The 19,184-nt window shown below is 56.8% G+C and overlaps 1 protein-coding gene across 2 annotated transcripts; it reads right to left on the bottom strand.

Moving 5' to 3' along the window:
* Nucleotides 1-2,720: 2,720 nt before the first annotated feature.
* On the bottom strand, nt 2,721-10,959 carry ZBTB48 (zinc finger and BTB domain containing 48). Of its 2 annotated transcripts, none has more exons than XM_066270576.1 (12): nt 10,485-10,959; nt 10,030-10,234; nt 9,217-9,913; nt 8,486-8,727; nt 6,319-6,430; nt 5,616-5,708; nt 4,784-4,870; nt 4,441-4,595; nt 3,860-3,996; nt 3,613-3,777; nt 3,132-3,220; nt 2,721-3,057 (listed from the first exon to the last, which is right to left on the bottom strand). In XM_066270576.1, coding segments are annotated over exons 2-12 (2,076 nt in total). In that variant the 5' UTR covers nt 10,032-10,234; nt 10,485-10,959; the 3' UTR covers nt 2,721-2,760. The 2 variants fall into 2 exon arrangements, with proteins under 2 accessions (XP_066126673.1, XP_066126674.1); XM_066270577.1 differs by having other exon boundaries at nt 10,477-10,629.
* Nucleotides 10,960-19,184: the final 8,225 nt, after the last annotated feature.

Consider the following 19,184-nt stretch of genomic DNA (forward strand, 5'->3'; position numbering starts at 1 on the left):
GCCCTGCTCAGTGTGAACACTTGTCACACAGACTGATGTGGTAGCTGTGGTGACGGGTCATCCAGGGCGACCCAGAGAAAGGAGGAACCCAGGGCCGGCCTCAGGCTCATGCAGCCTTTGGCTGTGTCCACACAGGGCCCGAGAGGCTATGACATTTTGTGGAGATGGACGTGCGCTATGGTCATAGGAACTCCGCCCTCCTTCCGGACAGGCGCTGCCGTGGTCCTATCAAGGTCAGGGATTTTCCCTGGGCTGTGAGCTTTCAGAGGAAGCTTTATTGTTGAGACAGGGCTGCAAAGGCTTGTTCTTGGAAATCCAGTCTTTTTCTGACCTGTGTGTAAAAGCTTCTTCATGGCAGGAGGCCCAGTGTCCTGAGTTCCTGATCCTTCTCTCAGTCCTTCACGGTGACTGGCCACCTCAGGACCAACCACTCCACTGTGGGGCAGTGGCCCAGATGATGGTTGGTTTAATGTCAGCCATTGAAGGAGGGAGGAGAATTGGGTTTGCGATGGGTCTCCACCACCCAGACTGTCTTTAGTTTAAAAGACAAGGATGGGAAAGGGAGGGGACCTAGGCTGAGTCTGAGCAACCTCGACAAGTGAGTCCCTCCAGACTCCAGCTGGGGGTCCAGGATCAGGGCCACCCCTTCAGAAATGTCTGCTCTTGCCCTTGGGGCGCTGCCTGGCATGGGGTTTTGGCTGTGCAGCCCCCAGCACTTACCGATGTCGATGTCTGGACACTGACTGGGAGACAGCGGCTGGGCCGAGCAAGGGTGGGGCTGTGTGTGTGTGTGGCGGGGTGCACACACTGTTACCGTCACCAGTCTTACAAGTTAAGTTATGAGAATTCAGTGATAGTATTTAATACTGGTCTGTGCCGTATTCTGTATTTATGACTTCAGAGACCCCCCTCCCCTGGTGCCCAGCACCAGGTCCGACCCGAGAGGATGGGGCAGGTTTGCGTATTTATTTGTTCTGTTGGCTTATGTGTCCAGAATTCTGTAATGTTTAAAGACGCCTTTGGTCTGTACTTTTTAAAATAAAAATATTTCCTATATCTTGGGTGTCACTGTCATGGTCCCGCCTGCCGTCTTGTCTTGGAAACTTGGGGCTGTCAGTGTCCATAGGGCAGGGCGGGGTGGAGTATGCCCGGGGCTCCTGTGCTGCTCCTGCTGCAGAGCATTCTGGGCCCTCTCTGGTCCTGAGCCACTAAAACATATTGAAGAGGAGGCCCGGCCTGCGTTGTGAGGGACACGGGAGGTTGGGTCCATGCTTCACCTGCTGCTTCAAAGCTGCTTTCAGCCTCCCGGACTCCACCTTTGGTTTGTATTTCTTTCCACTTTTTTTTAATCGAATTTATTGGGGTGTGACTGCACCTGTTCGCAAGCCGCCCCTGCCTCATACCCCCAGGCCCTCCTGAGAGTGTCGTCCTGATCTCGACTCTGCATGGATGTGCCTCAGACATAGGCTGGGGATGGGGGAACCCTTCAACCAAAGGCCTAGTGGGTCCCTGGGGCCATGCAGCTTAGCAAAGGCTCCTCACACCGCTGGCCTGTCTGAACCCCAGGAAGAGGCTCCCCGGCAGTCTAAGAGTAGATGGTTAGATGGGTTCTGGGTCTAGAATAGAAGGTGGCATCCCTCGACCTCTAGGGGGAACTTGACACAGCATGGGGCTGCTGTTTCAGAACGCCCCCTGGGAGGGGACTCCACTCTGGCTGCACTTGGGCTCTTGGGGTCACGACCATCACCACCGTGTCCAAAATCTGAGCTGCAGCATGCCCCTCTGGGTGGGCAGCTGTGAACTGGCATTCTGACACCCTTCCCAAAGTGCTTCAGGTCCATGGCAGAAGTCACTGACTCCCAGGGCAAAGTCATGAGGGTTTGGCCTGTTGGCATTCTGGCTGTGGCACCTGCAGGAAGGTTCAGCAGGGAGCCACCTGGGAGTGGGTCTGGGTGGTGTGCTAGCTCGCGGTGGGCTTCTGCCACAGTGGGCACGCACTCAATCTCCTTGTGTGATGTGCATACCAATTCCATGAAAAGATGAGCAAACGAAGCAGTTAGAAACTTGCCCTGAGTCACACACAGCTAAAAATGAGTGGAGAAGGAAGTTGGACGCAACCTGCCTCCTCCAGCACCAATGACAAATGGCACCCCACCCCACCGTTCCACACATCATAGAAGACGGGCCTCTGGGCCCGGCATTGCCTGTGCTTCAGGCCTCCTGGACAAGCTGTCCAAGCTGCGCCCTCTGGAGGGGAAGGTCCTGTCTGTGGGCGTGTAGCCAGCCCGGGTCTAGACGTTGCTCAGCCATGAGCCCAACTGCTCAGGCCCCCAGCTGTGCTTGACCACACACTAACTAGGCAGGAGTCTGGAGCCTTGAGGCCGCCTGGGGCTCTGGCTGACTCCAGGGGCTCCATCAGGAATCCTGCCCCCAGGAGCTGGGAGCTCACAGCTGGGAAACAGGAATGTCACAGCTGGATCGGGCCCCACCCCGTCTTAAAACTGAATGATTGAGGGGTAGGAGATGCCTGTCCTGGGTCCGATGGCCCCAGAACTACTGCCAGGTGTCGCCCAACTGAGGTCCAGTGAGGTGGGAGGTGGCTAGGCTCAGATGCAGGACTATCAGCCTGGGAGCCATCTCTTGGAAGTGGAGGAGGTGGGAAAGCACCGTGCCCTGGGGAGACCTGGGGACTGACCGCTTGGTGGGCTGAAACAATTGAGTCCAAAGCTACATGGTTTATTGGGGGCCGGAGGGGGGAGGCTATGTGTCACAGTCCTCAGGAATGGCGTCTGTGATGAGGAGCGAGGGCTCCATGACGCCCGGGCCCGGGAAGCCCTCTTCTGCACACATTCTCTGGGCGGGGAGTGGGGTGGCCAGGCCACCCTGGGCCAGGGACTCCACGATGACCTCGGCCGAGCCCACCTCCAGCTCAGCAGGCGGCTGGAGCGCCACCACCACCACTTTCTCGTCCTCGATGACCAGGTTCCGGAGCTTCCGCTGCCGCGGGTTGTAGTTATCCACGCGGTCGTGGATCTCCATGTGCCTGCGCAGGTGGGCCTAAGGGGCGGTGGGACAGGGCTCAGGGCTGGGCTGGAGGGGCTGGGGGGCAGGAGGAGGTGACCCAGGCCTACCTGCCGGGTGAACTTGTAGCCACACTCGGTGCACTCGAACTTCCTCATGCCCTTGTGCCGCCGGACGTGCACACGCAGCTGCTCCACCGCTGCAGGTGGGAAGGCCCCCAGCAGGACAAGCGTTAGGAAAGGCAGGAAACGGGGAAGTGGTGGCATCCTGCCCTGAGCCGAGTGTCCTCTGGGTTTTCAACTGCTGCTTGGGGGCCCTGCCAGACCACAGTGCCCCCCACCCCAGGGTCACTACTGCACAGGACAGTGGGGAGCTTCCACCTCCTCGGCTTGAGTCAAAGCAGGTAACCATGGGGAACAGGAGAGAACCACAGGCCCAGGAGGAGCATGGAAAAGCCAAGGCTGCCCTCCGACCTCTCCTGGTGCAGACTCTCCAACTCTGGTGACAAAAAATGGAGATGGGCTAGCCCTCTCCCCCACGCAGAGCCTACAGGAAAGGAGGAGCAGTGAGGGCCTCTGAAAGCCCAGGTACCTTTGAAGGTCTTCCCACAGATCTGGCAGAAGTGGGGGCGGCCCTCCTGGTGGCGGCTGGCCACGTGCCTCAGCAGGGGCCCCTTCTCAGTGAAGCGCTGCTCGCAGAACTCACAGCTGAAGGGCCTCTCTCCAGTGTGGGTGCGATTGTGCTTGTCCAGGCTGGCTGTGGGGACACAAGGGGTCAGCCTCTGGCCTCGCCCCTGGGTCGGAAAGGGACAGCCAGGGTCAGGACAGGCCTTCCTCACCTTGGGTGCGGAAGGTCTTGCCACAGAGGTGACACTGGAAAGGCTTCTCGCCCGTGTGTGTGCGCAGGTGCATGTTGAGATTGGCCTTCTGTGTGAAGGCGTGGCTGCAGAACTCACAGACATACGGCCTCTCGTTCCTGTCGGGGCAGGGGATGGGCAGAAACCATCACCGAGGGAGGGCGCCCCTTTGCTCTTCTGCAGCTGGGAGCCCTCCTGGCCTAACCCACAGAGACGGCCAGGCCAAAGCTAGCCTGCTTGAGCCACTGGACAGGCCTAGGCTCCGCATGGAGCCGCCTGGAGCAAGGAGGGCTGGGGCAGCAGCATCAGGAAAGGGGCACCAACTCCAGCTCGGAGCCGCAGGAAACTGAGAATCTGCCCAGGGTACAGAGGTCTGTCTTAGCCTGGCATCCCCGCCCCCAGCCTCTCTCCCTGGCACACTCACTCATCCCTCTGATGCTCCAGCACTCAGGGAGGTGGGCACTCTGTCCCGTGTGAGCTCAGCAACCTCTGCCTTCCAAGCCCACTCCCTGGCCCGCCGCCAGCACAGGGCCAAACCCTGGGGAGAGGCGAGCCTGCCCCACCTGTGCTTGGCTTTGATGTGCATCTGCAGGCCGTTCCGGCTCGAGGCCCGATGCCCACACTCCTCGCACACAAACAGCTTCTCCCCACGGTGCTTGAAAGCCTCGTGCAGCTGCAGTTCCGTCCGGGACAGGAAGCACTTGGCACAGGTGGGACACTGCAGGGCAGAGGGGACCGGGCAGAGGGGGCAGGGCCAGGGTGAGGGCAGGAAAGGGCAGCTCTGGGAGGCCCACACACGCCACCGGGACACCATGCATGGCAGAAACCCCACAACCACCCTTCTGGAGCAGTTAGTCCCCGTGTCAGAGCACACCAGCCCCACCCCAGGCATGGGCTGGCACTTACGGCATGGGGCTTGGGGGCTCCGTGCAGCTTGATCATGTGACTCTGCAAGTCCTTCTTCTGCATGAACTGCTGGGAGCAGGAGGAGCACTGGAAAACAGGCCCACGGGCGCCTGAGGCAGTCTGCACCACATGCCAGCCGGCCCGCAATGGGGGACCAGGGGACAGGGCCAGCCTAAGAGGCTGGGAGCTCCTGGGCCTGGGCAAAGGGTGCACTGGGAAGGCCCCCATGCCATACCCACAGGGATGCTGAGCCTGCCCTCCATAGAGAAAGCAGGGCTCAGCCTGGAAGTGGGGGCCCTGCGTGGGTAGGGAAGGCTGGCTCCTTAAAGCTGGCGAGGGGGGCACCTGACACCACCCCAAATAAAGAGCTCAGTGGGGCCCTGGCCGGTTGGCTCAGCGGTAGAGCGTTGGCCTGGCGTGCGGGGGACCTGGGTTCGATTCCCGGCCAGGGCACAAGGAGAAGCACCCATTTGCTTCTCCACCCCCCCCCCCCCCTTCCTCTCTGTCTCTCTTCCCCTTCCGCAGCCAAGGCTCCATTGGAGCAAAGATGGCCCGGGCGCTGGGGATGGCTTCTTGGCCTCTGCCCCAGGCGCTAGAGTGGCTCTGGTCGCGGCAGAACGACGGCCCGGAGGGGCAGAGCATCGCCCCCTGGTGGGCAGAGCGTCGCCCCTGGTGGGCATGCCGGGTGGATCCCGGTCAGGCGCATGCGGGAGTCTGTCTGACTGTCTCTCCCCGTTTCCAGCTTCAGAAAAATACAAAAAAAAAAAAAAAAAAAGAGCTCAGTGGGAGGGACCTGGGGTGCCCCATGGCCTGTGGACAGGCCGAGTCTGACCTTGTAGGGCATCTCCCCTGTGTGGGACACCATGTGCACCCGCAGCTCCATCCTCCGGCGGAAGGTCTCCTGACACACGGAGCACGTGAAGACCTGGCAGTGTAGGGGCAAGCAGGGCTGGCATCAGGGGAGGCCTCTGCCCACGACGGCGGCCTCTGCCCGGGCTTCCACTTGCTGCCGGGAGGAATCTGCCCGAGGAGGGGGCCGCTGGGGTGGGAGAGGGCAACACGTAACCTGCCTGCCCTGGCCCTGACGCCGCAAACCCACCACACCAGGCCCTTCTTGGGCTGGCAGGCTGGGGGCAGAGCCCAGTGGCCTTCCCAACAGCAGCCCCTGCCCCTGGCAAACAGGCCTTGAGGAAGACAAGGCCAATTTCCACCGGCCCTACAACGCAGGCCAGCCGGAGGGTAAAAGGGATGGCCAGGTGGCCTTTCCCAAAAGGCACCCCCCAACCAAGGTGCCCCTTCTCCAAAGCCCAGGGCCTGGCAGGCAAACCCAAAATGCCTCCTAGGCTGTGCCTTCCACTCTCAGGACCTGAGTCCCCAAGGCCCTATAATACCGGGAGCCAACTTTATGGCATTTGAGGACCCTGTAGCTCTGGAGTTAACTATCCCATCTACGTCTCCTGGGGGCCCCACCCGAGGGCAGAAACACAAAGGCTAGCAAGCCCCTGCCCACAGGACCTGGGCCAACCCACAAGTACCTGTTCTGAGCGGTTCATACAATTCCGGGCTTCGTGTTCCAGGAGGTTCTCTTTCCGAAAGTAACACTTCCCACATTTGGGACACTCGAAGGGCTTCTCCCCAGTGTGCTTCCTGCCAGGAGAAGCCATGGGGGGAATGGGGGTTGAGCAGCTACCCCACCCTCACCCAGTGCCTCCTCTGGCTCCTGGCTGGCTTACCACATGCCTGCTGAGCTGGCAGGGGGCGGGGGAGCCTCCTCCTGCCCTGACCCTGTCCCCTACCCCTGGCCAGCCCTGGCCCCTGCTCATCCCTGCCCCAGCTCCAGGCCCCAAGAGGCTTGCCCAACTCTTTGAAGGCAGAAATAACCCCCGGATCCAGCCTCACTGGGGAACACACTCATCCTGCCTGGAACATCTGTGGGCTCCGCTTTCAAAACTTGTCAGAGCTGCCCACTTCACCTCTCCCCAGCGAAACACCAGTGTGGCCACATCAGTCCAGGCTGCTGCCTGAGCCTCCTGTCTGGCTCTAGCTTGCCTCCCAACAGCTGTCAATTTCAGCTCAGCCCCACCCCCAGCCCCTGTCACGGCTCCTCTCTCAGAACACAGAGGGACCCATAAACATGTCATCACCACTTTGCTCAGAACCCTCCAATGCCTCCCATTCCCACCTGAGGAAAGGCCTGAGGAAAGGCTGGCACATCCCTGCCTCACTCCAGTCCCTCCACAGTACTGCCCACCAGCCTGCCAGCTCACCCCCACCCCCACCCAAGCCCAGCCCTGACTCCCCTCTCAGCCCAGGCACCCCCCCCCAGCCATCCACTTGGAGAACTCCTTGCCTGACCTGTCCCTGAGCTCCCCAGCCCTTGGCGCCGCTGTCCTTTTTCTTTCCTGCGACACTTCCCACCTTCCATCCCTGCACAGTGACTTGTCTGACAGATGGCAGTCTGCACTGCCCCACTGGAAGGCAAGGTCCCCAAGGCCTCTTTGTTTTGTTCATTAATGTCTCCCAAGCACCCAGTGCAGCGCTGTCAGCTACTGGCAGACAGCCATGAAGTGAGTGAACTAAATGAGCCGACCCAGGAGCCCACGAGGCGCCCGGAGCTCTTTAAACCTGCCAGTGGCTAGATGCTTCTCTCATCCTCTGCCACCCACTACAGACTGCCCTTGTCCCCCATCGTGATGATCTCCAGTGGCCGTCACCCCCTCCCAGTTCTCGGGGCCAGTCCAGCAGTCTGCAGCCCAAGGTGGGGATGGAGCTGTACCTACACGTGAGTCTTACAATGGGGAGTGACCAGGCAGATGTGTGTCACTCCAGGGTGCCTCCCCCAGAGGGCCTTCCCCAAAGCAAGGAGAGGCAGGTTCCCCTCCTCCCAGCTCCAATTCCAGCCAGTGGCCAGTGCCTTCCCACAGGATCACACTGAGACAATGCGTGTGGCCCAACTTGGCAAGAAATCACATCACGGTGGAGCAGGGATGTCTTGGACTAGGGAGTGGCAGGACTGGCTGGCATGTCATCTAGCTGCTGTCTCTGGAGCCCTGGCAGGAACTCCAGAGCAGCACCCTCCAAGAGAGCTCTCTGCAGCAATGAAAACGCTCTGTGCCTGTGCAATCCGACTTGGCAGCTAGGGACACACGGCTGCTAAGCATTTGAAATGTGGCTAGTGTGTCTGAATTTATTTGATTGTAATTACTTTTAAGTTGCAATAGTTTCATGTGGCATTGGTTTCCTTATTGGACACTACAGCTTTAGACAAAGGGTCTTTTATGCTCCACTGACACCCTGAAGCTGACATGTCCCCAGAAACACAAGCAGCACCAACTCTAAAGATTAACATCTTGGCCCAACACCCACAGTCAGGCTTCAGAAAAACCTAAGGTGGGGCCTGGGCTACAGGCCTCTCTCAACCCCTTGGCAGAAGCTGCCAGAGATCAAGGTCCACAGCGGGTAGAACCTGGTGACAAGATGTCCACAAACCCACTCTAACCAGAGGGCCCAGAGTAGGAGGGGACAAAGGGATCCAACCCAAGGCTAGGTTCTCACTCCCTGACAATCAGAGACATGCCCACACCAGGCACTACATGGGTCTGAGATGGAACCCCTGGCACTACATGGCCCAGAAGCGCAGAACCCCTCCCCCACCACGGGAATGGCAGGCAGGGAAAGCAAACAGAAAAACAGAACGTTTACCTGTTGTGGACTTTTAGGTAATATTTGCTGAGGAACCTTTTGTGACATGTGGGGCATTCAACCGGCACCGCTGTACCCTTTCTGCTCCCAGGGGGCTCGGCTGCTAGGGCGCCCGCGCTCAGCACTGGCCCGTCAGCACAGGGGTTTCTAAGGACATCTGACTTCCTCCTGGTCAGCATAGTCTCCGTCTCAGAACCACAGTCGCCACCCCTGTCGTCCTCAACTTGAACCACCACTTCCCACTACAGAGGAGGCAGCAGGAGGGGACACCATCATCAAATTGATCAGCAGGGCTTCTGGGGTGCATCTACAGGGCAGCCAGTTCCACCCAGTCCCCTCCCAAGGCCCAACCCAGGCACATCCCCATGTGAATCCCTCTGTGACTGTTCCCTTCCGGATTGCAAGACAGACAGCATCAGAATCTCGCATTCAGAAGGCTGTGGCTCCATCTGTGGGGAACTGGAAGTGTGGCTGGATTTCACTACCCTAGGGAAACACCTGTAACCCGGATGCCGCGCACCTCTCCCCAAGAAGCTGGCAGCCACGGACAGCTGAGACTTGGACAAAAGTCAGCCCGAGGCTGCAGGACAGAGCCACCTTCTTATGTTTAGCAAAGGCTTATTTCAAACCTGTGTAACAGATTTTACCTTGGGGTCCAGCTTATGCCAGCAAAGTGCCAGTTTCTTCCCCCAATGCCTCCCTCCCCATGTCCAGCACCCTGGGCACAGTACCTCGTTACTCCTGCCCTGTAGCTCGGTGTCTTCGGCTTCAAAGGGCCGTGGGGGCGCTTCGCGATCCTCAGGCTCCTTGTCCTCTAGGGGACAGAGTTTCAGGGCCTGCTTGAGCTTCCCACGCAGGAAGGAGGTGCTCTCATTCTGAGCAGGCAGACCAAGCTGGGGCCGCTGAGGGCTGTGACTGCCGCTGAGCTCCTGATCTCCCGGGATCTGACCCACAGTCCTTGCAACTTCCTCTTCCTCCAAGCCTGCCAGCTCCTTGAGGTGGCTGTTCACATCCCGGGGGGCAGGTTTCCCCAGCCCACTCTGGCCACTCGGTGCCTGTCCCCCTGGGGTTTTGGGCTTGAAGCTCTGGCACAGCTCCACAGCCTCCGGCACTCGCAGCTCCCTGGCGGCCAGGAGCACTTGATCCCGGTTCCCAGACGTGAGGGCGAGGTGACCGGTGTAGAAAAAGTCCAACAAGAGACCAAAAATCTCAGCGAAGCCAGCAGGGAGGACAACACTGCCCCCTGAGCCATCCCCATAGAGACTCTGGAAGAAGTGGCTGCAGCAGGCAAGGACACTCCAGTGCGCCTTGAACACCAGGCCTCCCACGTCCAGGGTGGCATCGCAGTACTGGCCCTTCTCTCGCTGCTTGTTGAGCTCCTGCAGAACCCTCACACTGTGCTGGATGAAGGAACCGTCCATGGTATGCCTGGAGGGGAGGAAGGCAGGAGTGACACGCCTGGCCAGCCCCACCCAGGGGTGAAACAGAAAGCGGTCGGGTTGGAGAACAGGGAAGGGGGAGGTGGCCTTGGCTCAAATACTCACATGGACCAAAACGAGGGCTCAGATGAAGATTACGCTGTGTGTGCTGAGACTGGAACAGACTGAAAGCCTCTCTGGGGGTGGGGGTCAGGTGAGCAGCCCACATTAGGGTTGGCCAGACAGTGAGTGGGTGGCGGCGAAGCAAGGGAACTAGGTAGGGGGAAGAGGCGTGGCTTGCCAGGAGACAGAACAGGGTCGTCAAGGGGCGCTGCTGGGAGGAATCAAAGTTTGGGGAAGGAGGCAGGGGATTAGCACGCACTGATCGGCCTGGCACAGCCAGAGTGCCCGTGGCAGGTGGGGGTGGGGGTGGGGTCAGCGGCTGCGGACAGGTGAGCGAAGCCCACGCCGCGCCCACACGTCCCGAGCGGCCGGGCGGAAGGCGCCAGCGGTCATACTCCGTCAGCGCTCACAGCAGCCCGCAGCCCTTCCCTCTCTCGCCCGCGCCCCGACCTGCTCACCCGGGCCGGTTCTCCCTGCACCAGCCCCACTGGTCCCAAACAGTATCCGCTTACAACCCGGCGGACCAACTGCTGAGGCCCTACATGCCCCACGGACAGTACGGAGACGCGGACGTTGCCGTCGCCGGACGTGACGTCAGAGTGCGCCCGCAGGGGCGGAACGCTTTCCAGGCGCAGGACCTTATCGCCAGTATTTGGGGGCGGGTCCAAGAAAAACAGGCCAATGGTACATCAGGGGGCGGGGCCACGCCCAGCTCTTTCGGCATTGGGCCCGCCTTCCGCAGTTGCCTAGCAACGCCAATCTGGACACCTGGTCTTAGTTCGGTTCTGGTAGAGTTTCCAGGTTCTGAGTGCTGTTGGCCCGCTAGGGCGCTTTTAAGCTTGAAAAGTCAGCGTCCCGCTCTCGCCCGGACCGTAAGCGCAACCAAGACGCACCTGTCACCTCTTTATTGGTAGCCCAGACTGGACTCTTATATGTGCTCACATTTCCTAAGCCAACGAGGAAGAGCCAAGAGGTCCCTAGGGAGGGCCTTACCTTCGTAGCTCTGCTCACAGGCCAGTGAGACTGGGATCAATGTGAGCAGCGAGCCCCAAAGAAGAGGCATTTGCATCTCTCCCCCCAGCACTTGCTAGTAAGCAAATCCACCTTCCTGACTGCCGCTTTTTGTTTTCTCTGAATTGACCCTCTGAGGACAGAGAGAGATGCATTCTCTCGTCAGCAGGGATAATAAAAGAAAAGAATGTGGCCCCTGGAGTCCAGCTCTGAGCTGAGCCTTACCTACCTCCATTTCTTTCTTTCTGCTCTTGACCTTACATCTCTGGGTGGAATATGCTGGGGTTTTTTGTGTTTTTTTGTTTGTTTGTTTTGTTTTGTTTTGTTTTGTTACTTCAGACATGCCTAGTATCTGCATTCGGGTCAGATTGTTCAAGATACTAGCTGTCTTTGGCATGGACAACAGAGAGATAGCATGGAAAGGTACCATGAGAAGATAGCTACCTCCATTTGGATAAAGAGGTTAAAGTTAGGATAATATTGCATCTGTAGGAGCGGGGTTGGGAGCTGTCTAATAAATGGCAAAGTTGGCCTGAGGTTGTTGTGGTTGTTTCTTTCTGCTTGATCAGAATTGTCTGGTGGCAGATAACCTCCACGTTGCACCTACCCGGTCGCAAAGTGACCGGAACCCTCCTGCCTCTGGGATCAGGTGTGCACACATGTAGTGTCAGGGAGGTCCTTTCAGCTGTTTTACAGACCCGAGGAGTGCCAGGTTGTTTGCCCATTTATTTGATCTCTTACCCTATTGTTCAGGAAGGTCCCGGCTTCCCAGAGTACACACTTGAAGCAACAATGGTTGAAATCCACAATTGCTCTCTGGTACCCTTCAAGGCAGTCACTAGAGCGCACAGACATAAGCACTTGCAAGAAGCCATAGGTGTTCTAGAACTGCACGGAGTGGCCCAAGTCAAGGGACACTCACAGGTGGAACTGAAAACAGAATCTGTGTACCTGCCCTCCTGACTCACTCCCAGGGCAGAGCCCCTGGCTGTGTGAACCAACAGCAACCAGGCCTCTGTCTGGTAGCCTGTGGAGCTGCTCTGGCAGGGCTGAGTAGAGCCGTATGGCCTGGTACCTGGGAGCCACTCCTGCCCATGAAGACTGTGTCAGTATTGCCACCTCCCCAGGCCCGGCTCCAGGCTGCTCCTAGGGCAGTCGCTGGTGAATGATACATCCTATTCCCTGGCTGTCCTTTCCGTGTCCCTGGGTTTTGGTCTTATTTATGTCCAGCCGAACTGGAGACTACGTGGAGGAGATGATGACCCTGAACGTCCACTTGGGGCCACTCCAGTCCCAGACAATTATGTTATAGCAGCTGCCGAGGTGGTCCCCATTGTTGTTAAATGTCACAGTGTCCTTGCGCAGAAGGAAATTTACCTTGCAAATCTGCTCCAGAAGCTGAACTAGAAAAGGATGATAGAGTGACCACAGATGACACAGGCTACTCCTCCTTGACCCTCCCTGATGCTCCCAGACCCTGGCTGCCCAGGAAGCAAGTACCTGGGGCCTTGTTGGCTTGAATTTGTGCAGTTTCAGCCTGCCTGCCTGGAAGTTCTGATCCCTCCTTGAGAGCCACTCCCCTTCTAGGGGGCCCCTTGATCCTTCCAACAGGCCTCCTGACAGAAACGGCGCCTCTAGCAAAGGACCCTGGTTCCAAGGCTAAAAATGGCTGGGCCAAGATTCAGAGAAGAAAGACCTAAGAGAAAGAATCAGCCTTCTAGTTGTTGGCTTTTGTCCCCTACCCCCAGCAATTAAAATTATTTATTTATTTATTCATTTTTAGAGAGGAGAGAGAGAGGTAGAGAGAAGGGGGGAGGAGCTGGAAGCATCAACTCCCATATATGCCTTGACCAGGCAAGCCCAGGGTTTCGAACCGGCGACCTCAGCATTTCCAGATCGATGCTTTATCCACTGCGCCACCACAGGTCAGGCTACCCCCAGCAATTAGAATGGCCAACGAGTAGCCACCGTGCTTCCCTCAAGAAAGTACCCTGAGCCTGACCAGGCGGTGGCACAGTGGATAGAGCATCGGACTGGGATGCAGAGGATCCAGGTTCAATACCCTGAGGTCACCAGCTTGAGCGCGGGCTCATCTGGTTTGAGCAAAGCTCATCAGCTTGGACCCAAGGTCGCTGGCTTGAGCAAGGGGTTACTCGGTCTGCTGAAGGCCCACGGTCAAGGCACATATGAGAAAGCAATCAATGAACAACTAAGGTGTCGCAATGAAAAACTGATAATTGATGCTTCTCATCTCTCTCTGTTCCTATCTGTCTGCCCTATCTATCCCTCTCTCTGACTCTGTCTCTGTAAAAAAAAAAAAAAAAGAAAGAAAGAAAGAAAAAAATAAAGTATCCCGATTCGCGGTGCAGGGACCAGGCAGCCTTATCTGCCAGGGATAGACTCAGCCTCTGGGACAAGGGCCAGAGACACAGCAGCCCAGGAGCCCGTGGAAGCCATGGGCCACGGTGTAGAGCCCCACACACAGAGCTCCTAGAGAACACTCAGAGCATGGGCACCTTCTGCGCCCTGAAAGCCCAGCAGTCTGCAGAGCTGGTGCTGCTGTACCAGAAGTCCCTGGCACATGGCCCGGGGACCACGTTGTCTGTCCAGGCATAGGCCTTTTCAAACTCCTGCAGGCCAGAGACATACCTCTGTGGGATCGCCACGCTCAGCGCAGTACTGGTGCCCCTGACCCCAGGCACCCTGCTGATGTGTGTGGAGATGGCCCAGTTTTCTGAGGCAATCCCTACCTTGGCAATCAGGGTGGCCAGCAACACAGACTTGGAGAACACCCTGGCCAGCTGCCTACTAGAGGAAATGACCATGACAGTGGTTCTTGCTCAGGCCAGGAGGAGGGTCGTGTTCTGCATCCTCTCATCACCTGGCCAAGCAGAGGAGGGCACGGTTACTCCGCCTACAGACAGCTAGGGGTACAGGTGCTGGAGGACTAGGCCACCCAGAAGGGCACCTGCATTGCCCTAGCTGTCTGTAGGCAGAGTAACCGCCCGTCAACAAGATACAGACCCACCCGAACCTCTGTAGCAGCAGCACCGTGATCTCCACCTGGCGCTTGTCCCCGGGAATGGTGCGCAGAGAGAGGGGTACTGCCCCTTCCCACCCATCATTTCACTGTAGGCCTTATAGTTGGTCTGCAGGGATTCAGTTCAGTGAGTTCTGTGGCATCAGACTTGACTGAGGGCGCCCTTAGTGCCCTGTGCTGTGGGGACACAGGATGGAGACAGGTCCCAACCCTGGTTTTTTTTTGTTTGTTTTGTTTCATTTTTGTATTTTTCTGAAGCTGGAAACGGGGAGGCAGTCAGACAGACTCCCGCATGCGCCCAACCGGGATCCAACCAGCATGCCCACCAGGGGGCGATGCTCTGCCCCTCTGGGGCGTAGCTCTGTTGCATCCAGAGCCATCCTAGCGCCTGAGGCAGAGGCCATGGAGCCATCCTCAGCGCCCGGTCCAACTTTGCTCCAATGGAGCCTCTGCTGTGGGAGGGGAAGAGAGAGACAGAGAGGAAGGAGAGGGGGAGGGGTGGAGAAGCAGATGGGCGCTTCTCCTGTGTGCCCTGACCGGGAATCGATCCCGGGACTCCTGCACGCCAGGCCAATGCTCTACCACTGAGCCAGCTGGCCAGGGCCCCAACCCTGGTTCTTAAGGACAGTACTACTCAACATAGGAGGCTGACGAATTATATATAAAAAAGGGGCAGGGCTCAGAGGAAGCTCCTGTGACAAGAACGGTACTCTGCCTGGTGGACGGAGGGGAAGGGTCGTGCGTGCAAACTAGAGGGAACAACACCAGCACGCAGCGAGTTAAATAGGGTGGTATGTTCGGGACCTTGCAAGGACTTCCACTCGGCTGGCTGGAGGTCAGATGCTGGGAAGGAGAGCTTGAGCAGGTGTGTGTGGTTCAGGAAGGGGCCTCAGCTATCGTCCTGGGAGCCTCTAGGGTTTGGACAGCGACAGCGACGTGGTATGTTCAGACTTGTGTTTAGGAATGTACAGTATCTCTGGTTCCAGTGAGAAACATGTTAGAAAAGGCTCCAGACCAGAGTCAGGGAGAACCCCTAGGAGGCTGATGGAATCATCTAGAAGAGAGAGGATGGTGGTCTGATGAAAGCTGTGGGAATGATCATGGAGAAAAGGCGATGAACCTGGCACTTAGAAGGTGAAAGCAGAGGAGGTGGTGACCGGTAAACACGGGGACAGAAGTTTCAAAGAAGAACGGGTCTGCTCATGAGTGCTGGGGTAGGGAGACCTGGAAGCTGCCCTTAGAGACAAAGCAACACTGAGGCAGAGGTCCCCAGGGGCAGGGACCACCTCTGTGTTGTGACTAAGGAGCAGTGACCACCCAAGAGATCAGGGCCAGACCACCTACCTGCCCCAGCCCACACTGGACTCGCCAGAAGGGGAGATGGGCAAACTGTGGGGGCTCTTGCTCACCAGGGGCACCAGGACGGGGCTCAGCAGGGGTGCATTGGCAGCAGCATGGTAGGTGGGCATGGTCCCAATCACCGCCACAGCTGCGGGGAATGGCGGGAAGGGTTTCCCTGGGGCTCTCTGTGGTGTGTTCCCAGCGGGGAGAGCCTGGGCAGAATGGATACATGTTGGCCGACTCTGAGCACACATTGTGCAGCTTGTACCCAGAGTGGCACTGGACAGCAGGACTGTGGAGTCCTTTATCTCCTCCATGCCAAACCGCACAGCCCGGAGGAAGTGCTAACTAAGGCTGCTGAAGCAGTTGGGCCTGTAGGGAAAGCCTGGCCAAGGAGTGGGAAGAATCCCAGGTATGGGGGGTAGAAAGGGACCTTTGAAATTATCTGTCCAGTGCCCTTCCACCACGACCTCAACACATGGCTCTGTACCATACCCACAGTTCTGATAAAGGACTTCAGAGAGGTGGGGACAACCTGGAGAAATGCATGTACCATGCCCCCCCCAGAAAGACATAGTAACACTGAGAGGCTCACAGAGTCCCGTAGCAGAGAAACCTGGTGTATTCTCCAGCGTTCTCCAGAGAAAGAGAACCAATGGGATGTGTTCTGGGTGGGGCAAAAGTCGGTTGACAGTTGTGAGTCCGTGAAACAGTTTATTCCTGTATTATTATTTATTAATCAGTGTATTATTTCCCATATGAACAAGTCGTAAACCTACTTTTGCTCGAACCTGTACACAGAGGCTTATCTTATGGAATTGGCCCATGTGATTGTGGGTGCTGGTAAAGTCCAGAGTTCAGGGGGGAGGCCGGAAATGCTCACAAGGCTGATGTTGCGGTCTTGAGTCCAAAGGCAGAATTCCTCCCTTTTATGGGGACCACAGTCTTTTCACGTAAGGTCTTCAACTGATTGGATGAGGCCCACCCACATTAGGGAGGGCAATCTGCTTTACTCAGTCTATTGATTTAAATGTTAACCACATCTAGAAATACCTTCACAGCAATATCGAGACGGGTGTTTGATCAAACAACTGGCACCCTACCCTAGCCAAGCTAACACATAAAATTAACCGCCGTACCTGCTTAACATCGTTCAACATGTGCTTCTCACCGAGGCACTCACGAATATGGTGAGAGCCTCGTTTCTCATGGCCTACTTGGGAACTGCTGGCTGGACTGCAAGAGGGGTGCCCTGGGGACGTGACTCAGTCCTGCTAGAAGAGCGTGCCAGCCTGTTCTGCTTTCAGCCTCTCAGCCTGATAGAGGGTTTTCCATCATTTTTCTCACTTCTGTCCTTAAGTCACCTAGAGGTAACTCAGTGCCCCCTGCCCATGACAGTCCTCCAGCTCTTTGAAGCCGATTTTTATGTTCCTCTCCTTCCCACAAATCTTCTCTTCCCAGGCTCCATTGGTAGTTCTTTGGGCCATTCCTCATGAGCCAGAACCTTCCAGAACCCTCCTCCCAGGCCAGCTGTCAGGTGTGCTTCATGGTTAGGGCATCCTGCTGCCAAGCCCTGGTAGCATCCTCCAGCCCCGCCCCCCCCCCCAATCTGTGATCTGCACAAACTATAAGCAACTATGTTCTTTACAAGAAAAGCAGCTGTTCTCTACCTGGACTGTGGACTTCATGAATGCACTGACCTAGTTTATGTTTGCTAAGCTCTTGAAGCATCATCTACGGCTGTGTGTCTCCACTTCCCTCCCCGTGGGGACCCTCACCTTGCCACTGGGGAGAACGAGGAGTTTGAAAGTAAGGAGGAGACGGAAAAGAGGAAAGGCCACACTTGCTTAATCCTTGATGTCTAGTTATGTCACAAAGCCAAGAAATAACTGGAAGGGGATTGTAACACAAAGCACTCCAACAGCCAGGACAAATGAATGTATTACAAAGTGGAAACTGGGCCACAGTGCCTGGGAAGGCCCAGGTGGGGCTTGAAGGTGAGGAAATATTGGAGGCAGTTCAAGTGGCCACCCCAGAGGCAGACACAGCAAGGTCCTGGCTGAGGAGGGCAGACAGAGGACCCTGGAGGCACAAGTCCCACTGAGTGACAGCTCCACTGACCCTTCACCCACCTGTCACAGAGAGTCACTGTGGGTCTGTGTCTCAATCCCAGACAGTCAATGTGAAGAGGGAACAGGCCTGCCCTGAGGTCATCCCCAGGAGGCTGAAGTCAGGAGAAGACTCCATGTTGGGGCAGCTGAAACGCAGTCGCAGGAAAGGGAAAGCAGCAGGACAGCTGGGTGGGCCCCCTGGAGTGACCCGCTGGCCAGGCACTCCTGTGCTGCCATGACCGAGCCTCGCCCCGCCCTCTGACCAGGTCAGCGGTTACAGAGGGTGGGGATTGGAACCCAGCTGTCCTTGGCTTCCTGCTCAGGGTCCTACTGGGGAAATGGGCTGGGTAGAGGCATGGATGCAAACCATGTGCCAGCCACTGACTCCAAGGACCTTGTGGGTTCTGTTCTTCCTGCCTGTGGCTTCAGCTGGCCCTAGCATATTTTTTTTTGGGTGGTGGTGCAGAGGGAGGCAGGGTCACAATTTCTTGAGGGGACCTTTTGGAGTGTGGAGGGTTGTTATCAAGAGCTGCCAGGTTTTTTTTTTTTGCTTTAAGATTTTATTTATTGAAGCTCTAGCTGGTTGGCTCAGCGGTAGAGTGTCTGAGCCAACATCCAACTGGCGTGTGGATGTCCCCAGTTCAATTCTGGATCCAGGCACACAAGAGAAGCGCCCATCTGCTTTTCCACCTCTCCCCCTTCTCTCCCTCCCTGCCTCTCCCTGCTCCTCCTTCCCCCACAGCTATGGCTCCATTGTTGAGCAACTTGGCCCCAGGCACTGAGGATGGGTCCATGGCCTTGCTTCAAGGGCTGAAATAGCTTGGTTATGGAGCAACAGCCCTAGATGGGCAGAGCATTGCCCTCTAGGGAGTTTGCTGGGTGGAAACCATGTGGGTGTCTGTGTCTCTGCCTCCCAGCGTCTTGCTTAATAAAAAAGATAAAATAAAAGATTTTATTTATTGATTTTATGGGGGAGGGAGGGGATGAGAAATATTAACTCATAGATGCTTCACTTTTGCTGTGTATTGGTTGCTTGTCATATGTACCTTGAGACCTGGCAAACCAAGGGTTTCGAACTGATGATCTCAGTGCTCCAGGTCTAGGCTCTATCCACAGCAACCACCACAGGCCAGACAAGAGCTGCCAGTTTTTAGAACTTTCCTCTGGGCCTGAGTTTAGTGAAAGAGACAGAGCTCTGAGATGACTTCCCTTCCTGCTAATCCTGTTTTCTTTCACAAATTCTGAGTGACTCACCGTGATTTTGCCTGGTTATCCAGGGTTGCTTCCCTTCAGCCCAAAGACACTAATTTTTATTTATTTATTTATTTTTACAGAGGCAGAGATAGACAGGGACAGACAGACAGGAATGGAGAGAGATGAGAAGCATCAATTATTAGTTTTTCGTTGTGACTTCTTAGTTGTTCATTGATTGCTTTCTCATATGTGCCTTGACCACGGGCCTTCAGCAGACAGAGTAACCCCTTGCTGGAGCCAGCGACCTTGGGTCCAAGCTGGTGAGCTTTGCTCAAACCACATGAGCCATCGCTCAAGCTGGCGACCTCGGGGTCTCGAACCTGGGTCCTTCCGCATCCCAGTCCGATGCTCTATCCACTGCACCACCACCTGGTCAGGCCAGCCCAAAGACAAATACAGGC

The sequence above is a fragment of the Saccopteryx bilineata genome, chromosome 3, assembly GCF_036850765.1.
Source record: "Saccopteryx bilineata isolate mSacBil1 chromosome 3, mSacBil1_pri_phased_curated, whole genome shotgun sequence".
NCBI lineage: Eukaryota > Metazoa > Chordata > Mammalia > Chiroptera > Emballonuridae > Saccopteryx > Saccopteryx bilineata.

What these genes read in the sequence shown, in the direction of transcription:
- ZBTB48 (XM_066270576.1), bottom strand. An exon ending in TACCTAAAAGTCCACAACAG is followed by an intron (nt 6,431 to 8,485) that starts GTAAACGTTCTG and finishes TTCTCCTGGCAG; the next exon opens with GAAGCACACTGGGGAGAAGC. An exon ending in GCTACAAGTTCACCCGGCAG is followed by an intron (nt 3,058 to 3,131) that starts GTAGGCCTGGGT and finishes ACCGCCCCTTAG; the next exon opens with GCCCACCTGCGCAGGCACAT.